The 26,047-nt window shown below is 38.2% G+C and overlaps 1 protein-coding gene and 1 long non-coding RNA gene across 5 annotated transcripts in view; one reads left to right on the top strand and one right to left on the bottom strand.

The window, feature by feature from the left end:
- Window positions 1–26,047, bottom strand: part of LOC129347394 (uncharacterized) — a 218,509-nt gene that overhangs the window by 74,091 nt on the left and 118,371 nt on the right. The gene's annotated exons all lie outside the window — the stretch shown is intronic.
- The window catches only part of exoc6 (exocyst complex component 6), a 50,419-nt gene continuing 43,910 nt past the window's right edge, over window positions 19,539–26,047 (top strand). For 2 of the 4 annotated variants that reach the window (XM_023265194.3, XM_055004584.1), the window contains exon 1: window positions 21,271–21,411. In XM_023265194.3, the coding sequence (XP_023120962.1) occupies window positions 21,314–21,411 (98 nt within the window). In that variant the 5' untranslated portion in view covers window positions 21,271–21,313. Of the gene's footprint in view, window positions 19,700–21,270; window positions 21,412–26,047 lie in introns of those variants that run through there. The other 2 variants (XM_023265191.3, XM_023265193.3) reach the window with 2 other exon arrangements.

The raw sequence follows: 26,047 nt of genomic DNA, 5'->3' as shown, positions 1-26,047 counted from the left end.
TCTCCTAATTGTGCCGAAACCATAATCATCACCGTGGCTCATGAATAATTTCATGCAGCAAACAAGGCAGTGATTTTTGCACATTTAGGAGCATCTGTCTGAAGGTTCAGAGTTTTAGCACACATGATTTGCTCCCTTGCACCTTGTCCAGTCCTTTTTTTTGCACTTCGACTTTCTTTGCAGATGCACTGTTTACCATCCCCACCTTGAAGCATGGTGGTGGCAGCATCATAATGTGGGTATGTTTCTCCCGGAAGTCTTGTAAAGGTAGATGGTGTAATGAATGCAGCGAAGAATAGGGAAATATTGGAGGGCAACCTGATGCAGTCTGAAAGAGAACTACGACTTATTGTTCCTACTCCCCATCCATCAAACATGTGAGACCAGCAAAGAGAACAGTCAGAGTGTGGCCAGATGGAGCCTCCTCTACACTGCAGCAGCAGTTTCAGCACACTGACTGGAGTATGTTCGCCATTAAAGCCACTGTGGACTCTCACGCTGTGGCCTCTTTCGTCACCTCCCTTCAGGACTACATTAAAACCAGGATCAACAGTGTCACCACCCTCAAACAAATCATGATGTTCCCAAATCTGAAGCTGTGTATCCAGGGCCAACCCCAAGAGTAGCATCGGGAGAGTAATAAGGGAAGGATTTAGGAATACTTAACTCCAGCCTCCTACACATGCGACAAGACCATTTCAGACCACAAACTCACCAACACCAGCCCCTCAACCAGGGGTCCCAGATGAGCTTAACAACTTTTATGCTCACTTTGACAAGGACAACGATGAGGCAGCTTCAAGAATGCAGTCTCTGCAGGCTACCAGCCTTATGCTTTCCACACAAACAAGCCGCACGGAAATGAGACACTTGGAAATCCACTCGAGAGAACGTGTGTGACTTTATATTCTGTGCGGCGTCTGCACCCAAACAGGGGCAGTGCATCGCAAACACACATCTATCGAGTCTACTCTAGTACCAAAGTAGAGTAGAAGACGTTTGCCAGAAGTTTTACTGAATGAGGTCCTTACTGACATTTTCAACCGATCAATGGCCCAAGCAACTATCCCAGAGTCCAAACACTCTACTGCAGTGAGCGCTGATGGTTGCCACCTGATTGCACTCATTGCCATCATCATGAAACACTTCAGGAAACTGTCCAGACTCGTCTTGAAACTTTTTTACCTTCACACTGGACCCTCTGCAATTTGTCTACCCCCAGAACGGAATCACAGAGGATACCATCTCCACAGTGGCTCCCATGTCTAACCCATGTGGACAACAGCATATACATGAGAATGCTGTTCACTGACTTCAGCTTATCAACTTCCTTTCAAACTGCAATATGAATTTCCTAACAGACCCCTGTTTGTTGTTTTAGATCACACAACCCTCACTCTGAACAGTGTCAAATCAAATCAAATCAAATCAAACTTTATTTATAGAGCACTTTTCATACTGTTAAAAATGCAATGCAAAGTGCTTTACAACATTAAAAACATTAAAAAAAGAAAACCCATCCCTCCCATGCTACATATATCCATATTTGCCCATACCTGCAGAAGCACACACACATATGCACACACACTCTCACCACTGACAGTAGGGAGACATGGCATGGCACTGACGATTGTGGAAAACGCCTCCATTGGAGCCGTCCACACTGGGAGGAGTCGCAGGCCATGACCACTGGGGGCGCCGGCACCCGGACCCCCTGACCCCAACAGACAGTCGTTCCACAAGGCAGCGTCCTGAGTTCTCTACTGTTTGTTGACCTACAGCTCCACACCTGTACATGATTCCAACACCATTATCAAGATTGCAGAGGACACAATGGTGGTGAGCCTCATCAATATCAATGAAGAGTCAGCCTATAGGGAAGAGATATAGCACCTGGCATGTAGTGTGCCAACAAAAGCCTGTCCCTCAAAGCCAACACGACAGTAAGAGAGGCCAAAGACACACAACCCTATCCATAACAATGGAATGGAGGTTGACTGTATGGCAATGTTTAAGTTTCTGGGTTTCCACATCTTCAAAGACCTCTCCTGGACTTTTACATGTTAGAAACTAACAGTAGTAGAAACTAATTCATGCATTTATAACCCCTAGGCTGGACTATTGTAATTCCTATATTGGGATGTCCCAATAACTCTCTTTAAAACCTCCAGCCGATACAAAATTTTGACAGGAACCAGTAGGAGTGATCATATTTCTCCCATATTAGCTTCTGTTCATTGACTCCGTGTAAAATCCAGGATAGAGTTTAAAATCCTGCTTCTAACATAAAACTCTTAATGACCAAGATACATCATATCTTAAAGACCTTATTGCACCATATTATCCTAACAGAGCTCTTCACTCTCAGACTGCAAGTTTATTTGTAGTTCCAAGAGTTTCCGGAAGCAGAATGGGAGGCAGAACCTTCACTTATCTGCTCCTCTGTTGTGGAACCAGTTCCCGGTTTGGGTTCAGGAGACAGACACCCTCTCTAATTTTAAGATTAGGCTTGAAACTTTCCTATTTGATAAAGTTTATAGTTAGGGCTGCTCAGGATCATCTGAGCTGACGATTAGTTATGCTGCTATGGGTTTAGACCGCTCGGGGGTTCCCATGATGCGCTGGGCTCCTCTCCTCTATTCTCTCTATACTGTATATCGCCAATACGTATCATTAACTCTGTGTTTCCCCTGAGGTCCTATATGCTTGTTGTCTCTGCAGTGTGTCTGGATCTGAGGCTACATGTCTCTGATCTGCAGCGACTGGCCTCACCTCCTGCTACCTCCCATCCCAACACCTCTTGCTACACCCACCCCCTCATCCCCACTCTCACCCAAACAGGCGAGGCAGATGGCTGCCTTCCCTGAGCCTGGTTCTGTCAGAGGTTTTGTTTTCGCCTTCCTTTTCCAGGGTTTTTTTTTTTCTCTCCTTTCCACCATCATTCACAGGGAAACCAAAGGCAACTTTGGATTGTTGGGCCTTCTGGTCTGACAGGATTGGTTCCTTTGATTTAATGCATATGAAACCCTCACCTCTGAATCTCTGCATCTGTGTTTTTGAGGCTGGCATTAGTACACTGCAATTTCAAGGCAGAGAGCTGACTGCACATTTCACTCCTAATGCATCTCATAGTGTATAAAAAATAACAATATATGGACGAGTTAGCGAGGTAAAATCTTTGATTTTCACTGGAAAGGGCCTTTATATAATACCAGAGGTAAGTCAACTTAGGAAAGTAAATAATTACATAACTGAGAGTGGAACCAAATAACCCAATCAAACTAAGAGTGAATGTGTCCAGAGCTTAACCTTCCAGAAATGAAGGGGACAGGGGCTATTTTGGATTATTCAGCCTATAGCTTATGTAGCCTCTGCAGCAGGTGGATCCAATCTTCCTGGTGAAGTGGGACCTGGAAAAGAAAAGAAAAGAAAAGAACCAGTGAATCCTGAACAGAGACCTAGGGCCAACATAAAAGTGCATGCTCAGACTCTTGTCTACATATATTCTGTGAAAACAAACTGAATTGTAAACTCTTAGGTTAACAATTATTTATATTTTCAATTATTTGTTACAGACTTTGATGCTAGCTGCTTTATGTAATTGGAGTGACTTTCAACTACCTCAGTATGTTTGTGTGAAGATTGCACAAGTTTCCAAGAAAAAGGGTTCGAGGAAAGGGCTTAAGGTCCACCTAAGACAATATGTATTTCCATCTACTGGCTAGGCTCTATGCCTTTGGACAGTTGGACTCAGCATTTCCTGCATGGTATGAAAATTGATCATAGGGTTGAACTGACAAGGCTATGTATACTGTTTAGTATAAAAGCTGTTATACAGTTATTTTATTTTTATTTCAAACATTGGAATAAAAAAACATTCCAAACATATATCGAAGCCTTTGTGCTTCTCCTTTGAGAATCTGGGCAAAGTCAGATAGTCTCCACATTTTATGCAATATTAAATATGTCAACAATCTGGTAAAGTGTTTTTGTGTTTTTGAGTTCAACAATTGCAGAGTTTTCCACAACAAACTGTATAATAGCCCAACCTGTCCATGCTATCAATGGCTTAGAAAAACATAATCATTTTGACAGTTTTTAAAATGTAACTGGAGTAGGTTGTGCTGGTAATAATGTCACAGTCAAACAAACAAGAAAAGCACTCAGAGAGCAGTACTCCACCAAGGCTGCTCAGCTGTTGTATGACTACACACTAGACATACAATGCTATGCAAAAGTATTTAGTTTACTTGTACCAGTTCTGCCAAGAGGAACAGTCAAAGGCACATCCAGAAGCCTATGGACTTTCATTCATGACTGTAGCACTGTCAGAATAATTTGATTTTTCAAGAGGAAAATTTTTATGCCTTAACATACATTTAATGGTAATCTGATGTAATTATGTAAGCAAGACTTTAGTGGTAGATTTAGTCTCAGAATAATTGTGGAAACTTGTTTGATGTGATTAAAATGGACTCTCTTGCTTTGTGTTCCATTGGGAATAAACTTGGCCTTCAAGTCCAACGTCAGAAGCTGGACTCTGCAGCAGAAAGTTAAATTATGAGTACTTGTATATTTATTGTAACTGTTTACGAGTTTAAAGCTAAACTATCAAGCTAAACTTGCACAGATATAGTTTAAAATATCCACAGCTGGTGATAAAGAAACTTCAAGCAAATCAGAGACGGTCGAGCAGAAGGCCTCTAATGATTCCAGATGGAATGATCCAAGTATATTTGGAGTTAAAAGAATGCGTTGTTGAAAACCCAAAAAATGAACCTACCTATCTGCTTGTCATTATTAACAAATGCCTGCAGTGAGTTCTTGCAAATCAAAATGATACAAGGCACACATGAAATTAATGAAATACTACATTGTCAGTTAAGGAGCCATCCAATGGCAATTTTACACAAATGAGCATGGCCTGTAATTTGGTTTAAACCAGTCAGATATCACTAAAAGCTTATGATAGATTTTCAGCGTAGTTTATGTTAAGCAGTTTTACTGAATGATTTAACTCTATTTGTTCACAGTGCAGGCAGCACGGTAGCTCGGTGGTTAGCTCAGTTGGTTCTCCGGCTTCCTCCCACAGTTTAAAGACATGCTAATTGGTGACAGGATAATTGGCGATTCTAAACTGTCTGTAGGTGTGAATGTGAGTGTGCTTGTTTTTGTCTCTGTGTAGCCCTGAGATACCTGGTGACCTGTCCAGGTGAGTCAGCTGGTAAGCGGCGAATAGATAATGGGTGGATGTTTACAGTATAACACTTTGCTAAAAGATGATCCAGCTTTTACATTCACTGTTATAATAAACAGTGAGTTGAATTTTTCAGTGCAGTGCTAATGTTGAACTTAATGCCTGCTTACTCTAAAAAGGGTTACTTAAATATCAAGATGCAGGTGATAAAATGAAATGGAAAGGCATGTTATGTTCTGTATCCTAAGACACCTGGGCAAAATGATTTAGGCATGTAACTACTGTATATGGCAGCATATAGGCATTATTAAAGAAAGCCTCTGACTATTGGCAGTAAGGTGAATGGGGCAGTTCAAAGCAACATTTGGCTGCTTCTTGACTACTTTCACAGAGATAGGGAGTGATTAAAAACTAAAAGAGGGAGCAGGGTAGAGGACCAAGAATAACCAGAAACATCTCTCACAAAATCACATTATTTCACATTGATAATATAAAAATATAGCTTTCGTATTATACCAAGCAGGAAACAATTATATTTCAGGAGGATTGAAATAGCATGGACTAAAGCATTGCTATCGGTGTGTCTTTTACTGTATCTAGAAGACCAACAGCAAACACTGGCATTACTATTCACTTTCACACATCTTTGTAAAAGCAGTTAAGTTACCTGAAGTTTTTGATTATACCAATTGATAATAATGAGCAAATTTCAGAGTCATACATTTTATCAGTAGCAATCTTTTTTTTTTTTTTTTTTTTACATCTGCAAGCTTCATTCTTTCAGATAATCCTTTTAGAGTTATGCTAAAAAGTGACTGTGAAATTACATGCAAACATTCCTTCACATCCTCAGAACCTTTCAGACCCTTTTAGTCCTAAACCTACAGAAGGCGAGGGAAGACCATTATCTTTGTTTGACTTCCTCTTCTTAGTGTTTGATAAATCCGTGTTGCAGGATGAGCTTGACCTCTTCTTTCACAGAAACCAAGGTGAAGAGGAGTCCACAGCCGTGCAGACAGACAGACTACGCTGCAAACACTCACAAGTCTGCAGTGGCTTTGGTTCACCTACAGACTGCAGCTTCACTCTGTAGCAGGACTCGATTTAAATTTGCACTTTAAGTTGTTTAGTGTTGTTTGTGCTTATCTACAGGATGTCATCTTATTCACAAATGCAGATATTTTATCCTGTACCCAACTCTATGTAACCCTGTTTGTATGTAATTTTGCACACAGCATAGTTGATCCATGGTGCTTTACAGAAATGTAAATATAAAATAGATTGAGCAATACCAAAATTCTTCATACCTACACAATACATTTATCACCAGAAGAGTCATCTAAAAGTATATTCATCCTCAGATTTCATGGTAGTCAAACTTTTTCCTTTTCAATTCGTAGCGGTTGAAGTGTCTTGCTTTGAAACAGTTTTTTTTTATGACCAAAAAATAAGAAAATAAAACCCTGCGAGACAGGTGAGACTGACAGAATGACAAACTCATCTGTCTTCATTAGTCTTTTAAAAATCTTGAGAATTTAATTATGTTTCCTGGTAATTAATAAACTGTGAAAGGAACTGAATGTTTTGCAAATAGAACACATTACCAGTGCTTTGAAATTCCATCCTGAAAGGTTTTCCCATGTATTGCCATTTAGCAGTGTGTTAAAGAGAAAACAAAGGAACAAGAGGCAGATAGATGGGTTAAAAGAAAAGGAACACGTACTTGTGTTATCATTTGCTCTGGTACTCAGTAAAAACATTCCCACTTGAAGGAGACAGGAGAGGGAGCTGACAGTCTCTGAGAGGTTCATGTCTGCTGAGCAATAATCAAGTGTGTGTGTGTGTGTGTGTGTGTGTGTGTGTGTGTGTGTGTGTGTGTGTGTGTGTGTGTGTCTAAGTTGTCCAGTGTAATTGGTGAATGTGTTTGAGTAAACTAGACACTTAGAGAGACTCTTAAAGAACCATCAGAGCCTTTAGATGAAAATGACCCTTTAGCGAGACACACCCGTCCACCTGCAAACAGCTTCTCAGACCAGGTCTTCAGTCCATGACTATTACCTCCAAGAGCAAAAAAAAAAAAAAAAAAAGAGCAAAACAGGCTGCATGGGACACAGGGAGTCATACACAAGACCTTAACATGCTGGCATATACTGCACAGATAGAGGTGGTCACTAAACGATCGAAGCATTCTGGAGCAATAGTCATCCATCAGCAGAGTGGCAAAAATATATGCAGACAAGAAAAACTGAAATACAGCAGCAGTAGTACAAGTGTTTGACTTAAAGACGAATTATCAATGTGTTCAATTCAAACATTTCCATACAGATAATAACATTTTTATTTTGGGTACATTAGTAAAAACAAAAACATGAAATATGCTGAAACTAGTCTGCAGCAGATGAGGACAGTTAAAAGGTTTGGAGGCCAGACAGCTCTCTGTGGCTCCCTCTGCAGGCCAGCATCTGTCAGTGCTGCAACTGTCCCATGAAGAGTCGTCATTATCACCTGCAAAGTTTGTTCTAACATGCCTGACTTAATGATGCAGCAGTCTCTTTAATTTAAAACATATTTTATTTAAGACATATTTAATAATTAACAAAAGCCATTGGAAGCTGAATCCAAACTACTGGTACTGCATATAATAACTGTATGCTGGAATCCTCTGGGGAACCAAATATGGCCAATAGGTGTGAATTATTTTGCACTGTGGTCATTTTCCACCAGATTATTAAGTAATATCTGTATATTTCCCTGCTTGTCGCACTGATTATGACAGTGCAAAACTATAAACACCCCTTTGTGAAAAGAGTAATGCCTAAAAAACTATTATTTTGAAGCTGTTTCTGGTGAAATGGGTTAGTATGTAATCCTATGTGATGTGTATGGGATTCACATGGGAAAATATGTGGGTTCCACATGTAATTCCATGAGTTTCACACAGGTTTGTGTATAGGTTTCACATATTATCACCTTTGTTTTACATGTAGTTCCCTGGGTGTTACATGGGAATAAAAATGGGTTCAACATGTGATCCCATAAATTCTACATTTAATCCACTGCGTTTCAAATGGTATCAGTCCACATTTAACAGTATATTATACACGTTTCACATATTTTAACATGTTTTCAATTTTAAATTCCACTCATAAAAAGTACATGTACACATAGTCACATGTGGATTGGATTTTTCTGTAAGGAAGCTCCTAAGTTGGCATGTCACCAGCATGCTCATCATATGACAGGCTCATCTCCTGTGCCAGCTAGTCCAGAACACGCCCCGATCCCAGATCCTGCTCTCCAAGATTCTCAAGAAGCATGGCTCCACCTGACATCACGTCTAAGGACATCTGGTCAGCATCAGTGCTGATGTTTCTTCAGTTTGTGTCAACCAACACTTTGTCTGTTCCTGGGTCAGCTGACAGTCGAAATAAGTTCTGGCTTGTTCCAGTTTGGTTTGGTCAAGTTTTACCAAGCATGTCCTGAATGACAGCTGATAGAGCAACAGAAGCTGGGACAGACAAGCAGTGACTGATAAGATCCAATCAGGATGCAAACGTGAGAATCTGTGCCATTGGCAATGTTTGAACACCTACGCTACCATACAATATAATATGCAGGAAAAGATTTATGATGTCCCAAATAAATAGCACGTCAAATGCAATATGCCAGAAATACCAGGATGTCCTACTACATCTGGTCTCATTTTGCAGTTTGCAAGCCAGCGTGCTTTTCGGACAGTTTCGACCCACAATCATCTGCGCAGCAGAAAATACTCCCATACGTTACCATGTCGTAGCGAGTATAAACAAATCTGAGCCGCTGAGGACACATACACAACTAATTTCACGCTGAAGACTGCGACAAGAATTTGATGGCCAAAACCTAAGGCTGATATATTCACATGATAGTACACCCCAATTGTATGGATACAGAATGCAACAATATGTATTTTAGAAGGACAGATGTAACGTGAACTTGAAGGGAAAACAAAAAGTGGTGACTTAAAACTTTGCCAATGTTTCCTAATGTCTTTGTTGTTTCCTGTCTGCATGCCAACAAAGTTTTTAAATGTCTTTATGGTGGAAGTAATGTTCTTAAAGTTTTCATTAGTATGATCAGATATGGATTGCAGGTGTAAGCCTGTCATTGGCTATGCATTTTTAATTTCTTTCCTTCTGCCATCTGCATGCTACCGTTTCCAAAATCCCCTTCACTACCAGAAACAACAACAACTTCTAAACAGCAACATACACAGTAAAATTTCCAGGTTTTGCCGAACGTTTGGATGTTAGTAGATTTTTTCTGTGAATTATCCATTTTAATGGCAGTGCTCATCTTCCTGCATACAACTGTTCCACCAGAACAATTTCACTGCCACTGTTTTGAGTGACAAACAAGCACACTCACATTCACACATATAGAAAATGTAGAATCACCAATTCACCTCAGCACGTTTTTGAATTGTGGAAGTGACAGCTCACTGCATCCTGCTCTTATTTCCACCCAAGATGATTAGAAAAATAATCTGGCTAAATGTGAAACTAGTTTTCATTCACCTAAACTGTGTTTGCGTCTGGACAAAAGATTAAGAAGCATTTTTTAAAAAGCTCCATTTTAGGTAAGTGTGGACAAGCCTTAGTTTGTTAGCAAAGTTGTGTATTTCCCTAAATGTCAAACTCAGACTTCAAAGGTGGTCTAGAGGGCCACTGGCCTTGTCTGAAACATCTGGACAACTTCCCTATCTTCAGCAGCGGGCTGTCGCCATTCCAGGATGTCCTTCAGTGCTATTTGTTTGGAGTGTAACTTACAATGGAGGTCAGCAGTTGTATAGCAACCAGTGCTCTGGACTGACACAGGAAGGTGACAGGAAGCTGGCAGAGCATGGAAAGGAAGAGCACATGGAGAGAAGTAAGAGGTTCGCAGTGGACCTTCACTGCTGTGATCCAGAGATCTACCAAAAGAAGTACATGTGCACAGGAATATACTTTGGTATGAAATACACTGTACGGGGCCATTTTCTACAGGTTTTACTGAGAACATTCTGACCTAAAGCATTTGTAACAGTTGACTGACATTATGTGTTTCAGATCTAGGCTGTCTAGGAAGCAACCGTTCACAGTAGCAGATAACCATCAGAGCACAAAGTGTGACAAATTGAGTTTTCATTACAAGCATGAAAATTCATTCTTGTCTGTGTAAAATGTTATAATAAAAAATAAATCTCAGTCTTATGCTGTTTTACAGACATGACTTGAAGATCCAAAATAGCAAGTACCATCCTGTTCTTTTACATTAATCTACTTGGTACTTACATTACACAAGTCAAAATATCTTTCAGTAAACTAAAACGAATGTGCTGCTCAAAATCAGAGGTGTGCTGGATAGACATCACATGTCAGCAGCTCATACTAGCAAGGTTATTGTCTCTTAGTAACTTAAAACAGAATAGATATAACTCTACACTGTTTCCACCCAACACTTGGACACTTGCTGCAGCTTAAGCACACCAGCTCACCTACCATGCTGCTCTAACACTGTAAAACTCCCACTATACAATGGCAAGTTGTAATATGGAGTAATTCACTCATACATGTTTGAGTTGGAAACTGAAGAATTTATAAGAAAAAGGAACAATGATGGAGGAATCTCCATGCAGCACATCCTTAGATATAGGATTGTTACATTTGAAACCTTGACAGTGTGGATCTTTGTCATCGGTACACTGCAATTTCAAGACAGAGATGCTCAGCCACTGCTTATTTTGCTCATGACATGTCTTCTAGTATGTAAGCTCACCACATGGATGTATTATCAGGCTAAATAAACCACCAGATTTCAACTGGATGGGTTCTTTCTCTCCCTCTTGCTGTTTCCACTGAGCTTCCAGTCTTTATGCTATGCTAAGTTAACCGTGATGTGATCCCAATTCTGTACTGAAAACACTGGCATGAGATTAATGAATATGGACAAAATATGTTTAACAAAAGGATGTTGTAAACAGATAACATCACAGTCTATCCAAGAGTAGAACTCATCCCGGTACATTCACAGATCCAGCACTATTTACAGATTTAAAATTGGGTAATGGTAGTTTAGAGAAGTGCTACTAAATAAATAGTTGCTGGTTAGAATCCTGTTAGTTTTGCACAACTCAGTGGAAGGAAATGGAAAAGTGGTGGTTGCTTCGTGTTACTCCAGAACCACTGCAGTTATAGAAGTTTACATGCCCCTGTCAGTGACTGAAAGGAAGGTAATGTACAAGTATAAGCCAAGTCAGCCTTTCACTGTAAAACAAGAGAAGGAACCTACAAACTGCAGAGATAAAGGATGGGGCAGGATGTATAACTGGGCATTCAGGGGGTCAACAGCAGAATATGATACCACTGCTCCCCGTCATCCGTTCTCTGCTCTTCCTGTTTTCTCTTCAAATCCCTTTCCTCTTCGATCTTTAGTGACACTGCTGCTTTTGGCTGTTACAAACAGAACTGATTTCTTTCTTAATCAGATCATTCCCATTAGCGACTTTATGTGAACAGCTGATGAAGGTACTCAGTGTCTACATTCCACAATCAGTAAGCAGAGAGGAATACAGCGCTCCACAAGATGTAGAATTTAGAGTAGGAAGACATAAATGTGAAAGTACTTGTCACTGTTATTAATTTTATATTGGCTTTAGTATTCCTGCAGCAATCAAACAGAAAACTACAAGGTAAGTCTTTTTTTTGGGTTAATAAACTCTCTTGTTGATCTGAAGCCTACCGAGTTCTTGCTTTTGGATCCAGAATGACCTCACACACACACATGTAAGTCTAAATGCTGTTCCATCGCTCTCCCCACGCTAGGTGGCATCAAATTTTGTGAGGAGAAATACTGGATCTATTTTTTGTTGCTTGATTTTGTTGACCTATATTTTTTTTATTCAGAAATACTTGTTTTCGTCATTTCATCAGTCAATCTAAAATACAACCTGAATATCACAAGCTCACTTTATGAGATTTAATTATGGATAAACACCCAAAATCAATCTTAGTTCTGTGGGGCTGTATTGTAGGTGTCAAATGAATCAACATTTTATCCAACTCGTAGTAACTACCAAAGCCTCAAATACACTGAAAGCACTGCAATCAGATTTAATAACTGTAAATACTTTGAGTTCTAAGCTATAAAATGTAAATCATAGGTTCTGAAAACTCCTACATACTGCCTGGTTTCCCTAGAAATTTCATTTCAATTTCAAAATGTATCCATTTATGTCCATTATCGGTGCAGAAAACATTCCTTTATTGAGGACAGTAAGGCAGAAAAGGTCAGGGTAGTTGGGTGTATCTCACTAAGTCATGGTATACAGTATGTACTTGCAACAGACAGTCTTCCAAAACCTTATCCTTACTTTAAGTTGCCATGCATGCCCAGATGATGTACAACTAAGCATGAATTAGAAAACATATACTGGCATTGAAATGAACCTGGAGTATCAAAGAACCATCCACCATCAATACTATTTCCACTTGACAGAGATGGAAACATTAATCAAGAATGTATAGTGATCAAATTAGGTTAGGCACTAATTGTTTGTGTATGAGAGAAAGAGAAAAAGAGAGAGACCTTTGCATGTTCTATTCCTGTATCTGTCATCTTATATCTTTATACACATTCTTTCTCCATTGTGTAGCATCAAGCCATCTGTGCGTCCGTTCCTGCAACTCTGACACATTTCCTATACTGCTGGTCAGTGTGTGAGTGTGTGTGTGTGTGTGTGTGTGTGTGTGTGTGTGTGTGTGTGTGTGTGTGTGTGTGTGTGTGTGTGTGTGTGTGTGTGTGAGCCACTTCTTGTTTTTGGTAGAGCAATAAGGAAACTCATAGTCAGGGCTTTTGTAAAGATCTCATTGTCAACCACTACATCCACACTCCTAATGGGCCAATACATTTCGAGAAGAATAGCAGGAAATAGAAAGTGGTTGTGTAAGCCTGCCGAGGCCTGCTGTCTTGCTTAAAATGTAGCTTCAGAAAATGTTGTAACCTTTCTGTTGTACCATTTATTTTTATCTACGCCTCACAAGTGGCTTGCTCGCACACTGACACCATTTGTCAGGTGTGTCAAATGTTCTTCTTAGAATTTCTCACACACATACACACATGTCAGGAAAGAGCAGTAGCAGTAGTGGAGTGGTAAGCACTGTTTCCTCCGTGTACGAGACCCTTGTGTTGAATCAGAAAAACTGACCTGATAAAGATCGCTTTTCTTGAAGCTCAATCGATTTTTTCTCCAAATAACATTAAAATGCATGGGTTGTTTCTCTGACACTATTACGGGTACACTTATGTAAGTTCATAAATGTAAATAAAATGATGCTATATATTAAAATCATATTGCTTGTAACATTTTTAGAAAGTAATAACGACAATAACACACAGAAAATGTGCCATTTATGAATTGATCTCAATCATTTATGTGCTTTAATGTAATTAAGCTCAGACTGATAAAATTCATGTTTCTTCAGTCTTATCTTGCACAAAGCCTGCTGTAACGTCTAATAAAGTGTCATATCCTCCTGAGAACCGAGAAAAAAAGTATCTTTCAAAATTTAACTTTTTCTGTTATTTCCTGCCTTTTTGTAGCTAAAACAACTCACAATATATAATTTTATTAAAATATTTTTATTTTAGAATTTACATCATGTCAACTATAGTGGACAACAGAATGAGTTTACTGTAAAAACAACAACAACAACAACAACAAAAAACAGCGACACTTCGAAATCAAAATAGGCTGACAAGAAAACATACCGATCCATTTTCTAATGAAATTTAAAGAAACTAAATTAAATAACAATAATGTCAAATTTAAGAGGTTGAATGAAACATAGTTAGAAACAATTATTTATTTATTACATTAATTTCTTTACATAGAAAATATATGAAAACATTCTCATGTCCACAACAGCTGACATTCATAAACGGGCTATTATTTCTCTTGACCAAAAGTTTAACTGAGCTCTGACCCCAATTTATAATTCCTGACATGTTCATAAACAAGAAAATATATGACTACCACAAGTAAAACAATGACATCTTAACAATATTTAACTTTTCTCTTTTTTTGGCAGGTGAGTTTTTCTGCAGTCTCCATTTTGTCTCAGTATGAAAACAAAGTTCCCAGTTTCCCACCCAATCATGAGATATCATTGGAAAGGCCAGGATGTCCTCTGTTGAAAACATCAGGATTCAGCAGCGTAGCTCAAATGAGTTAAAAGATATAGAACAAAAACAAATGTCCAGTACAGAGGACATAAATGAATGGACTGGATATTTCAAACCTTGGTCTTAGTCCGCACAATAATCACGAACCAAATGTGATTGTAAAGCAACCTTCAGCTCACACTTACAGGATGAAGCTGGCATCGAACATTAGTAAATGACCTGACAATCTGAGGGCACCTGCTCCACCAACTGAGCCACAGTCACAACAAAGTACCTACTGTGTTTGATGTTTTGGGTTCTCCACACAAAACCTTCTGCTGTACAGTAAAAGGACTAATAGAGGGCACTCAGAGACCACAAATGACTGATTTTATGGCACCTGTTCTACCTACCAAGCCACAGCCATCACAAATGGCTTACTATGTTCTAACATCAGGTTGTCAAACATGCGGATTGCAGACCAAAACCGGCCCTCCAGCAGGTCCAATCCGGCCCGCGGGATGACTTTGGCAAAGTGTAAATGTTACAGAGAAGACATTAGCTGCAAATTGTAAATTTGTAAAACTATAAATTTTAAACAATTTCTATACCATGACAAGTTGTTTTCATCATAAAGTAAAATACTATATTGCTCATTGTTCTTTTGTCATTTTGTGTCTCATTTTTGTAATATTTTGTCCTGTTTTTGTTGTTTTTTTGTCTGATTTTTTTCATTTTGTTTCCTTTTTGTCTTGTTTGTGTTTTTTGTCTTATTCATTTCATTTTGTGTTTTGCTTTATCCAGTGTTTTGTATCGTTTTTGTCGTTTTGTGTTTTTTTTAGTCTTGCTTGTGTTGTTAGTCTACTTTTTTGTTATTTTGTTTCTCGCTTTGGTCATTTTTGGTCTTGTTCGTGTCATTTGTGTAATTTTTTTGTTTTGTTAAAGTTGTTTGTCCATTTTTTTGTGGCTTTGTAACTTTTTTGTTTAATTTTTTGCCTCTTTTTTGTTTTTTCCGTGTCGTTTGTCTCATTTTTTGTCATTTTGTGTCTTGTTTTTGTCATTTTGCATCGGATTTTTGTAATATTTTGTCTTGTTTTTGTTGCTTTTTTGTCTTTTTTTGTCTGACTTTTGTCATTTTGATCATTAGGTAAAATGCTATATTATTCAATTCCAGATACCTGAGACTAAATGTTTTGTTCCTTTGTAGACACACTGTGATCTGGCAGTTGTAATGTGTAAATGATAAACTGAGGCATAATATTGCTGAAATTTAATTGATTTTTCTTAAGAAATTTCAGGTTGTTCATAATGTTTTGTAAAAAGATAATTCCTTAAATGTTAACATTTTCAGGATGCACTTTTTTTTGCACTAAAGCAAAGGAAAAATTTGGAGTTGTTATTTATAAGTTATTATGGTCTGATTTTACTGGTCTGGCCCACTTGAGAGTAAATTGGGCTGAATGTGGCCCCTGAACTAAAATTACATTGACACCCCTGTTCTATTATGTTGAAGTTCCAATAGAGGGCATTCAGAGACCACAAATGACTGTTACAGCATTACTTTGTGATCTGATCTGCGTGGGTCACATGAAATGTAACAAAGGATTCAGTTGAGGAAGTGATAGAAAATATGATGACAATTCTAACAAAGAAATTAAAAACAGCATTCGACTACTCGAAAAAAAATGCATTTATGTAGACAAACTTGAGAAATCAAGCACTCATTAAGCACAAATGCCACACACCTGTAGGAGCCACCCAGTCTTCTTAAAGGGGTATTTAGGTTAAGATTTCCGATGATTTTCTTATCAATTGAGACTTAAATCAAAAATATGAAAGCTCATTAGAGTTAGATTTTACATTGTGACTATGAAGACCTTTTGTAGATACATTTTAATAACAACTATGTACTTACTGAGATGAATTTGTGCATTTTATAGCAGGTTAGACATTTTTTCTGGTCTCCAGAAACCACTACTGTCCACTCTAGTACAGTAAGCTTTATTAAAGTGTACCTTTTTGTTACCACAACCTTCCTTTCATGTGTGAGTGCCTACACTTGGGTCCTTTTCCTGATAACCCTACGACAGTAGGACACACTTTTGTACCGCTATGTCTGAGTTTAGACATTGTAACACTGTCTGACCAAACTAAAAATTACATTGCCCCAATATCCAGTGTACTATCACTCAAGGAAACAATTGGTTCTGCAAACTGTGATTAACAGTGGCTTGGCGGAGCTTTACAAATTTGCTTTTTCAAATCACTGAAGTTGTGTGACTGCTCTTCGCCACGGTGTCTTTGGTTTGTCTTGTGTACATTTCACTCTCTTTGCACTGTTCATTTTTACTTTTTCAACAATGTGTGTCTTTTGCTACATGTTGTGTAGTTGAGGGGCTGCACAGTGGCTTGGTGGTTAGCACTTTCGCCTTGCACCTAGAAGATCCATGGTTCGTGTCCTGGCCTTCCTGGTATCTTTCTGCATGGAGTTTGCATGGTCTCCCGGTTCATTCGTGGGTTTTCTCTGGCTTCCTCCCATAGTCCAAAAACAGGTTAACTGGTGACTCTAAATTGTCCGTAGGTGTGAATGTTTGTGTTTGTTTGTCCCTATATGCAGCCCTGTGATAGACTGGTGACCTGTCCAGGTGTCCCCTGTCTTTACCCTAAGTCATCTGGAATAGATTCAGCCCCCCTGAAACCCTAATGAGGATTAAGTGGTGCATAGATGATGGATAGATGCTGTGATTAACTGCAGGGACTTGCTCATCTTACTTCTTTTGTAAACACTCAGTTGCTCTCCAGTATGTTTTACTTCTTGTGTGTTTCTTCTGTTTCTGTTGTGTATCACTAGTTTTCAATCATCTAATCCAGGGGTGTCAAACTTGCAGCCCGCGTGCCAAAAGCAGTCCGCCAGAGGGTCCAATCAGGCCTGTGGGACAACTTTGTAAAGTGTAAAAATTACAGAGAAGACATTAACTGCAAATTGTAAATTTGTAAAACTATAAATTTAAAATAATTTCTAGACCTTGACAATAGTTATTTTGATCATGAAGTAAAATCCTATATCGTTCAGTTCCAGATACCTGCGATGAAATGTTTTGTGCCTTTGTAGACACTTTGTGATCTGGAAGTTGCACTGTTTAATGATAAACTGAGACACAACGTTTTTGAAATTGAACTTATTTTTCTTAACAAATTTGAGGTTGTTCATAATATTTTGTAAAAAGATAGTTCCTCAAATGTGAACATTTCCAGACTGTACTTTTTTTGCACTAAAACAAAGAAAAAAATTAGAGTTGTGGTTATTTATAGGTTATTATGCTGTGATTTTACTGGTGCGGCCCACTTGAGATCAAACTGGGCTGAACGTTGCCCTTGAACTAATATGAGTTGGACACCCCTGATCTAATCAGATACATGTATAGCAGTGTCTTGCACAAGAGTGTCAAAGCTAGAGAAGCTGAGAGAGCAGTCAGATGACAGACGACACAAGGATGGATGACAGTGCATTAAAATGCTGAACTTCATTCTAAATCATACACTTTTCCTTTTGTTTCAAATTTTGGGTTAAAGACTGTGAAGAATATATGACAGATGTGTGTACTGAGAGTAAAAAACAAACAAGAGAACAATTTGGAGTGCAGGGCAAGTAAATAGTCAGGGGAGGTGATTAGATGCAGTTAGTGGCTGGTGGTCACACAGGTGGAAAACACCTGAATCTCCCCTGCATCACCAAGTACCTGAATCAGCCCTTAAGGCCACAGCGAACAAGCTCTCAGTGTTAAACACTCTATCTGTGGTGTTAGCTGAAACTCTGCCCTCTACAGGCTGACTGCAGTCTCACACCAAAATGTGTCAGTTAAGTTAATGAGGCCAAAACAGTATAGTTTGTCACTGCAACTAAAATTTGGCATAAGGATTTAAAATAACTTTATTTCCATGTTTCTTTTGCATTTGATGTGATATTCAATGACAATTTTCTATTTTTTTTTTTTAAACTTTATTTCTGTAAGTTTACCTTCAGTTTTTAAGTTTTTTAATGTTCTCTATTTTGTGTGTGGATGGGAGGAGTTTAAAATGAATGGCCCTTGAAAGGGAGAGTCACTATGAAGATGTTACACTTCATTGTGGGACTATGGTACAGTTCCTGGCAAAAATAATAAGTCAAATGTGGTTAAAAATACACAGCCCTTCATTCACCCCCTCAGAAGCTGTTTCCTTTCATTTTCAGTCGCTGTTTTTTACACACTACAAAAACACTTGGTCAAGTTTAAGCAGGAAAGCTACTAAGCTACTTGGTTAGGTTCAGTGAGAGGTCTGGGTTTGGGGAACAAAGCAGCTGTCAGATGCTATGGATGTGTTTCTCTCCTTAACTACTCTGCTACTACTCTAATAGTTCCTGAAAAGCACAAGAATTTCAGAATTGTACAGCCTTTCCTTTTAAAGCAACATGTTTTGTGCTATGAATCACGATATTTTTTTACACAGTACTTTTTGAATATACTTTTTATACTTATTTTTTACATATAGTACTTTTGTTTTATTTTCTTTTTTTTAGACTTTTTCAGATTTAGATTCTATATTTTATTCTATATTTATTCTTTACTGTCTTGTTGTTGCTGAGTACCGTAACTTCATTAATCATGTCAAATTCCTTGTGCGTGCAGCTCACTTGGCAATAAAGGTTTTTCTGACTCTGGCTCTAATTTTGATTCTGATTAATTGTGAGACTGAGCTGCTAAAGACTAAGGCTAGCTCTGTAAAAACTCATGACAAGAGAAAATCAAAGCATAAATGACTGTCTTCACATCGAGCTGAACAAGATATGATGTGACTTTTCTGCATGTCTTAGCTTAGAGAATTGACACTGCAGTGTGCTTTTAGTTAAGTTTAATTCACTCTCTCTTTTTCAGATTCAGTGTTGCCATGGGTGAATAAAGCCCACAGGCGAGGATTCTTCAAGCTGTTTCCTTAGGGTCTACAGTAAATACAGGGAGCAGCTAAAATTTGTTTTGTTGGCTTCAAAGTCCAGCGAATCACAAGGTCTCTTTTTCCTGTTGCACCCTCTTTTTCTGCTGACCATAGCAGGTGGCCTGGAATTCACAGCTCACACACTCACGTAGTCTTTTTTGCCCCCCTCTCTCACACATGCAGATACTTAGTCTGCACACTGAAGGGAGAAATGGCGAGTAACAGGGTGCATGCTGCTTTACCTGACCCTCCTAATCAAAGTGAAGAAGAACACAAAGCAGAACAGAAGGCTTTTGAGAATTTTTTTGCAGAGCTAGAATCCGTGGACTTGCCTCTTGGAACCACCTTAAGGTAAACTCATGCAACAATAAGACAAAGTTTAATCTGCCGACCACAGTTGATGGTAGACTCATTAAGCCAACGTACAAAATTAATGGTTTAAAATGCTGGCTGACCTTAATATTCAGATCAAGATGCCTGTCTTTATCAGCAACTATGGGGAAATTTGTGCACACTGTGTTTGAGCAGGCAAGCAACTATAACCAGACATTTAATGCAATGTACTCTGTAAAATACTTTTGACTTTTAACTTGCTGCAAGTGCTCATGTATCATTTGTCACACTTCAACTGACTGATTCATGTGTTCATACAATTCATATATACACTACCATTCAAAAGTTTGGGGTCACTTAGAAATGTCCTTATTTTTGAAAGAAAAGCAGTTTTTCAATGAAGATAAGATTAAATGAATCATAAATCCAGTGTAGACATTATTATTGTGGTAAATGACTATTCTAGCTGGAAACGGCAGATTTTTAATGGAATATCTACATGGCAATACAGAGGAACATTTCCAGCAACCATCACTCCTGTGTTCTAATGCTACATTGTGTTAACTAATCATGCTGAAAGGCGAATTGATGATTAGAAAACCCTTGTGCAATTATGTTAGCACAACAAATAAAAGTGTGAATTTTCATGGAAAACATGAAATTGTCTTTAAAATTGATTGTTCCATAAAAGTGAGAAATTCTGTGTATAGGAGCATTTTGGTAGAATTTAGTTTTGTTTGTTTTTCTTGTAAGCAATAAACAAAAAGTATCATTTATATTTGTTTGTGTCTGTATAATGCAGCCACACCTTTTGAAACACAAGAAAGATTTTTTTTAAAATACATTTCTTGATAATATTTGAGAGTTTTGTTTGTTTTTCTTGTAAGCAATAAACAAAAAGTATCATTTATATTTGTTTGTGTCTGTATAATGAAGCCACACCTTTTGAAACACAAGAAAGATTTTTTTAAAAATACATTTCTTGATAATATTTGAGACTGTGTAAAATTTTTATTTATATATATATATATATATATATATATATATATATATATATATATATATATATATATATATATATATATATATATATATATATATATATATATATATAATACTGTGTATTTCACACAGTGGCAAAAAAAGTCTCAAATATTATCAAGAAATATATATATATATTGTTAATCTTTTTTGTGTTTCAAAAGGTGCGGCTGCATTAAGCAGACACAAACAAATACAAATGATATGTTTTCGTCTATTGTTTGCAAGAAAAACTAACAAAATTAAATACTACCAAAATGATACAATACTCAAAATTTCTTACTTTTATGGAACAATCAATTTTACATTTTTAATGGCTTTTTTTAGGATATGTTTAGTATCATGGCTGCAATGGTACTAAAAGAAATTACACTTGAAGAGTGTCCCCATTAGTGATTCTTAATGCAATATTTCACAAATGTGTGGGATCTGGGCTATTTTATGTGTCAACTTCACTGTAACGTACAGGATATGTGGAAACACCGCTGCTGTCACTGAGGTGGGTATAAGTGAAGGGCGCCCCCCACAGACCAGGCCTCATACTGACCTGCACTCCGCTGCAGTGAACGCTGTAATATACACATAACAATCATGGCGGAAAATGAAACCTTGGAGTGCATAACGGAGCACGAGCGGATTTTGCAGGAAATTGAGAGCACCGACACGGCGTGTGTCGGTCCTACTCTTCGGTAAGAATATAGGGCTTCTTAGAGAGCCCCTACCAATTATAATGTCCCTGTGTTTGGTTAGGTGTCCTTCATTATCAGACCTTTTGTTTAAGAGCTAGCTTAGCTGCACTAGCCACCGGCAGGCTAACGTTAGCAAGTTTAGCCAACAGGCTATTTGGTGTTGAAATGAGGAATGAGGCTAGCGGACTTGTTAGCGAGCAGGCTAACATCGACTACTGTGTGAGTCAGTTTAATGCTGCGTTAGTAAAATCGGATTAATGTGAAATTTTCAACGTGTTGTGTAATGATGCATGACTGGTGACCTGTCAAAATGTAAACATCATTTGTGGGTGTGGCTGTGGGACTTAACATCTTGTTAATGTTATGTAGCTGGTGTTAGCTAACGTTTAATGGGTAACATTTTAAGCTATACATTTACCAGAATTAAGAACAGAGGCGCTGACATTCCGTTGTACCGTGGATGGATGGCTCTCCTTTACCCCTGGTGTTGTGGTAGCAGTGAAGTGAGGTGCGGAGTTCCTCAAGCTAACGTTCTCCATCACACCGCATTGCTTATTTAGCTAATTAGCTACCAAGGTAGCTTTCAAGGCCTAAATAAATGACATCAGTTTGACAAGTTATTCCATAGCCTTCAGCTTCAGCTGAATCCCTCCACCTCTCATATACATTTGCCGGGCCAACACGTCTGCAGGCCGTGGATTTTTATCAGCATTCATTAGCGATGTTATCATCACATGGGATCCTTACAATAGCTTACCTAGTCAGTGTAGCTGAGGTGTTGAAAAATGACAGTGTTGCTTGCTTGCATTGGCTTTGATTCTAGCTGTTTTTCTAAAGTGCATACGTGCGAACTATGACATGGCAAGATGAAAAGAGGAAATCATAAAAATGGGCTGGTGTGAGTGACTGAGTAACTTTTCTTTGCACTATGACAGCAGCTAGTCAGTAAATCAGGCCCTAGAACGATTCACCTTACTCTGTAAGTTGTAAGAACTTTATCTGTATTGAGTAGTGTTTTTTTTTTTTTTTTTTTTACACAATTCTACTTTAGACAGTAATAAAATTGCATGAGCAAGGATTCTATATTTGACCACAGAACACCTTATTTTACTCTTTTCAAAGTACTTTTTGGTAATACACCTGTCTGAACACACCATAGCCACCTAACAGCATCTACCAGCCTGCACTGTGAGAAGTTTAGGAAACATCAGTAAATTCTGCCGTCTATCGATGAATTTCCTGCCTGTGCCAAGGTGGAAGATGCGACCAACTGAGAAAACTGGTCACACCAGTGCTACCAGTGGAAATATTAGGTCGAAGCCTTGCATCAGGAAAACTGGATGTAGTGAGGTAAGAGTACGTCTGCCTGAGAACTCAAGGACAGTATGCACAGTAGGGTATGACCCTTCAATCACATTAGCCCTGCCTTAAAAGTTACTCAGGTTTATTGTCAGTTTTACTCTAAACGGGACCATAATTTACAAGTTAAATGTCATGCAGTACCAAAGGGGGATGTGAAACTGGTGACTGGGGTGATAAACCCATTAGGAAAATGTTTACTGAGGTAACAGATGGACGGAGAAGTAAGGTCATTTTCTGTTACACCCCTCTCAGTCATGTACTCCGTTAAGCTAAAAGAAACTAAACGTGTTGTCTCCATATCTGAATGTGCACTCTGGGCACCATTTCTGTATTACTTTAAACATTTCACAAGTCTGAACTGACACTCATTCACGGATACATGCACACAAGCAATGGTACTAGGAGTTTTGTGGAGTGATTTAGGAAAAGATTTTTTTACATTTCAGTACCAGTAATCATCTAAAAACATTGCAGACACATAAAGAAATTGGACACTAACAGCTTAGAATGATATTCATCAATAAAAAATGTAAGCACTGTTTTTTTTTCTACCGCAGGATGTTAACAGCATCATATGTGCATCTCAAAAGAGAGAAGAGTTACACGCATTTGTGCAAATGGAACAGTTACAGCAGTGGTAACTTCATTAACTTTTTTAAGATTAGAAATCACAATTATACATTTTAAAAATGAGAGAGCATGGAGAGCAGATCAGTCCGAGCCCATGGCCGATGCAGGAAACGCTGTGTAGATCTACTTATCTTCACATCAGATGGGTCAGCTGTCACACAGTCACAGTTTAGTTTCCAGCTGTTTAGAATTATTTCCTTGTAGTTTATTACAGACCAGGAGCATCAGGCAGTGCTAGGATCCATGAGTGTCTCCAAACACAGAGCATATAACATGAAACAACAGAAGTAATTTCGTTAATTAGTTTTAATTATGCATTTTTTTCAGGGTCAGGATCTAATTACAAGTCACACTGTGTAATTGACTTTATCTGAGACAGGCTTCACACAGTCACAGAGTCATAGTTTATCAGCTGCAGGTAAATCATTTGTCACATCGTGGCCATCCTCAGGTTGAGTCGTGAGCTTTCAGTTTCACTGATTAAGAAATCAGAAATTAAATCTGAGAAAAACTGGGCTTTTAGTTATTGGGATAGTTTGATAAGCTGCTATTAGTTAGAGTTTAGTCTGTTATTGTCTAATGTTGAATGAATATGGAGTGCGTACTGCTGGTCTCTCTGCCACTGTGAGGGTATCTCTGGGCGAAGCTGTGAGGAGAAAGTGTCCTATATCTGGATAACTAGAAAGCCATCACTTTAATGGACTGATGAAGCCGCAATGTTCCATATGTAATATCTGAAAGGGGCTATAGACTTCTATACAATCTGATTCCTTTGTGCAACCCAAGGAGACGCCCCCTGTTGCCTGTTAGAAAGAGTGCAGGTTGTAGGCACTTCGGAGGAGGCTTTGCTTTCCTGTTAACATGATGTTGTCATTGCCTTTAGAAAAGGGTTGTTGTGTTTCCTGATTTTGTCAGCACAGGTAGCCTCCATGTGTTGCAGCAGATTGCTGAGCTGGTTATCCAGCTTTACAAATTTGGCTTTTTTTCAAATCACTGAAGTCTTTGGCTTGTCTTGCGTACCTTTTACGCACTTTGCAGTGGTATTTTTTTTCAGCAGTGTGTGTTTTTTGCTACATGTTGTGCAATTTAGGAGTGATGCAAATACTGAACACTTTTATTTTTTGTAAATCATTATGACAATGCTTTTCATGATAATTACTCAGATTATTTTAGCACCCAGCTATTTTTCTTTACATTCTATTGATTGAATAAAATTTCAAAACATGAATAATCATGACTGAAAGTAATAAGCTGACACAGCCTTTATTTTTATTATTCTTTCAGATATTACCATATACTTGTAACCTGGCAACTGATCTATGTAAGGTTGCACATTTGCATAGATGGAGGAGATCATTTGCTTAACAAATTGTCCGAGTGTTCATCACTGCAAAGCTCCACAGAGAGGATGTCTAATGTACTTTTGTGTATGGCCTCAAACGCCTGCAGGGAGAATAGGAAACAGGGGATTCCAAATTTGAAGAACACCGGCGGGCTGGAAAAAGTTTTGAAAATAAACTAAAATGGCATTAACCAAGACTTCAAAAGGCAGCTGTTTATGCTCAAATTGTATTAATTGTCTGTTAGATATTTAGAATCACTGTTTCTGTAATAGATTTCTGTCAGCACTCTCTTTTAAAAACTGTTCTTGTATGCATTAATAAGCCGTTGCATATTTATTATTATAATCAATAATGAAACGACTTTTTTCGATACTAGTTTTTGGAAAAATAATAAAAGTATTAATTCTATGTTTTAGATACTTTCAGTCTAATAGTGACTAAACAAACAACTCTGGAGGTCAGTTCTGAAGGTATGAATCTCTTACAGTAGCATTATGTTATCCTTAATTGGCTTACATGATGATACGAGATGCTCTGAAGTTGAATTGTCTTAATTTAGGAAATACTAGCCATCACAGTTTGGATATAATGTTGCGTGTTAATGTTATTTTGCTAGACCTGGACAACCAAATCTTTGCGATATGTGTCGGTGATGGACCTTCATCAATAGCAATAAGAAAAATGTTCAGTAGAATGTTCAGTAGATTCACTTCACCCATTCAAGGGTGAGATTTTGTACCTCTGCAACAGCTAAGGCTGCTGATATTATGTTGTCCATACATCCCATTCTCCTGAACGCAACATCTCTCGAACACCTTGAGGGAATTTCTTAAAATGTGGTACAAGCATTAACTTCTACTCAACAGCAAGCTGCTTAGATTTCGATGGCCAACGCTCAAAGCCACTGTGACCTCAGGCCTGTCCCATTCTCATGAACACGATATGTCAGAAACTCCTTAATGGATTTTCTTCAGATTCTCCTACAAATGTTCACTTGAACTTGAGGATGAGATGATGAGAATTTGTTGGATAAAATTAAATTTTCAGTGTGACCTCGCAAAACACATTTTAACAAACTCAAGAAATCATAGGCTAAATATAACAAAACCTACTACAAAGGTCTAATAGGAAAAGATGATTAAGTGAAAACATTTTATATCCAAAAGATCATAAGTCAACTTCACTGTGATATTTATGTCCATTTTTCTACATCATAACTCCAGGAACAGAAGGAGAGATTGTGATTGTATTTCACATTTGGTGACGCCAATCTTGGAGATGAACATAAACTGCAACTTCAC

The sequence above is a fragment of the Amphiprion ocellaris genome, chromosome 18 (genome assembly GCF_022539595.1).
Source record: "Amphiprion ocellaris isolate individual 3 ecotype Okinawa chromosome 18, ASM2253959v1, whole genome shotgun sequence".
Taxonomy (NCBI): Eukaryota; Metazoa; Chordata; class Actinopteri; family Pomacentridae; genus Amphiprion; species Amphiprion ocellaris.
The sequence above is the reverse complement of the archived record's forward strand: the minus strand, read 5'-3'. Positions and strand labels throughout refer to the sequence as shown.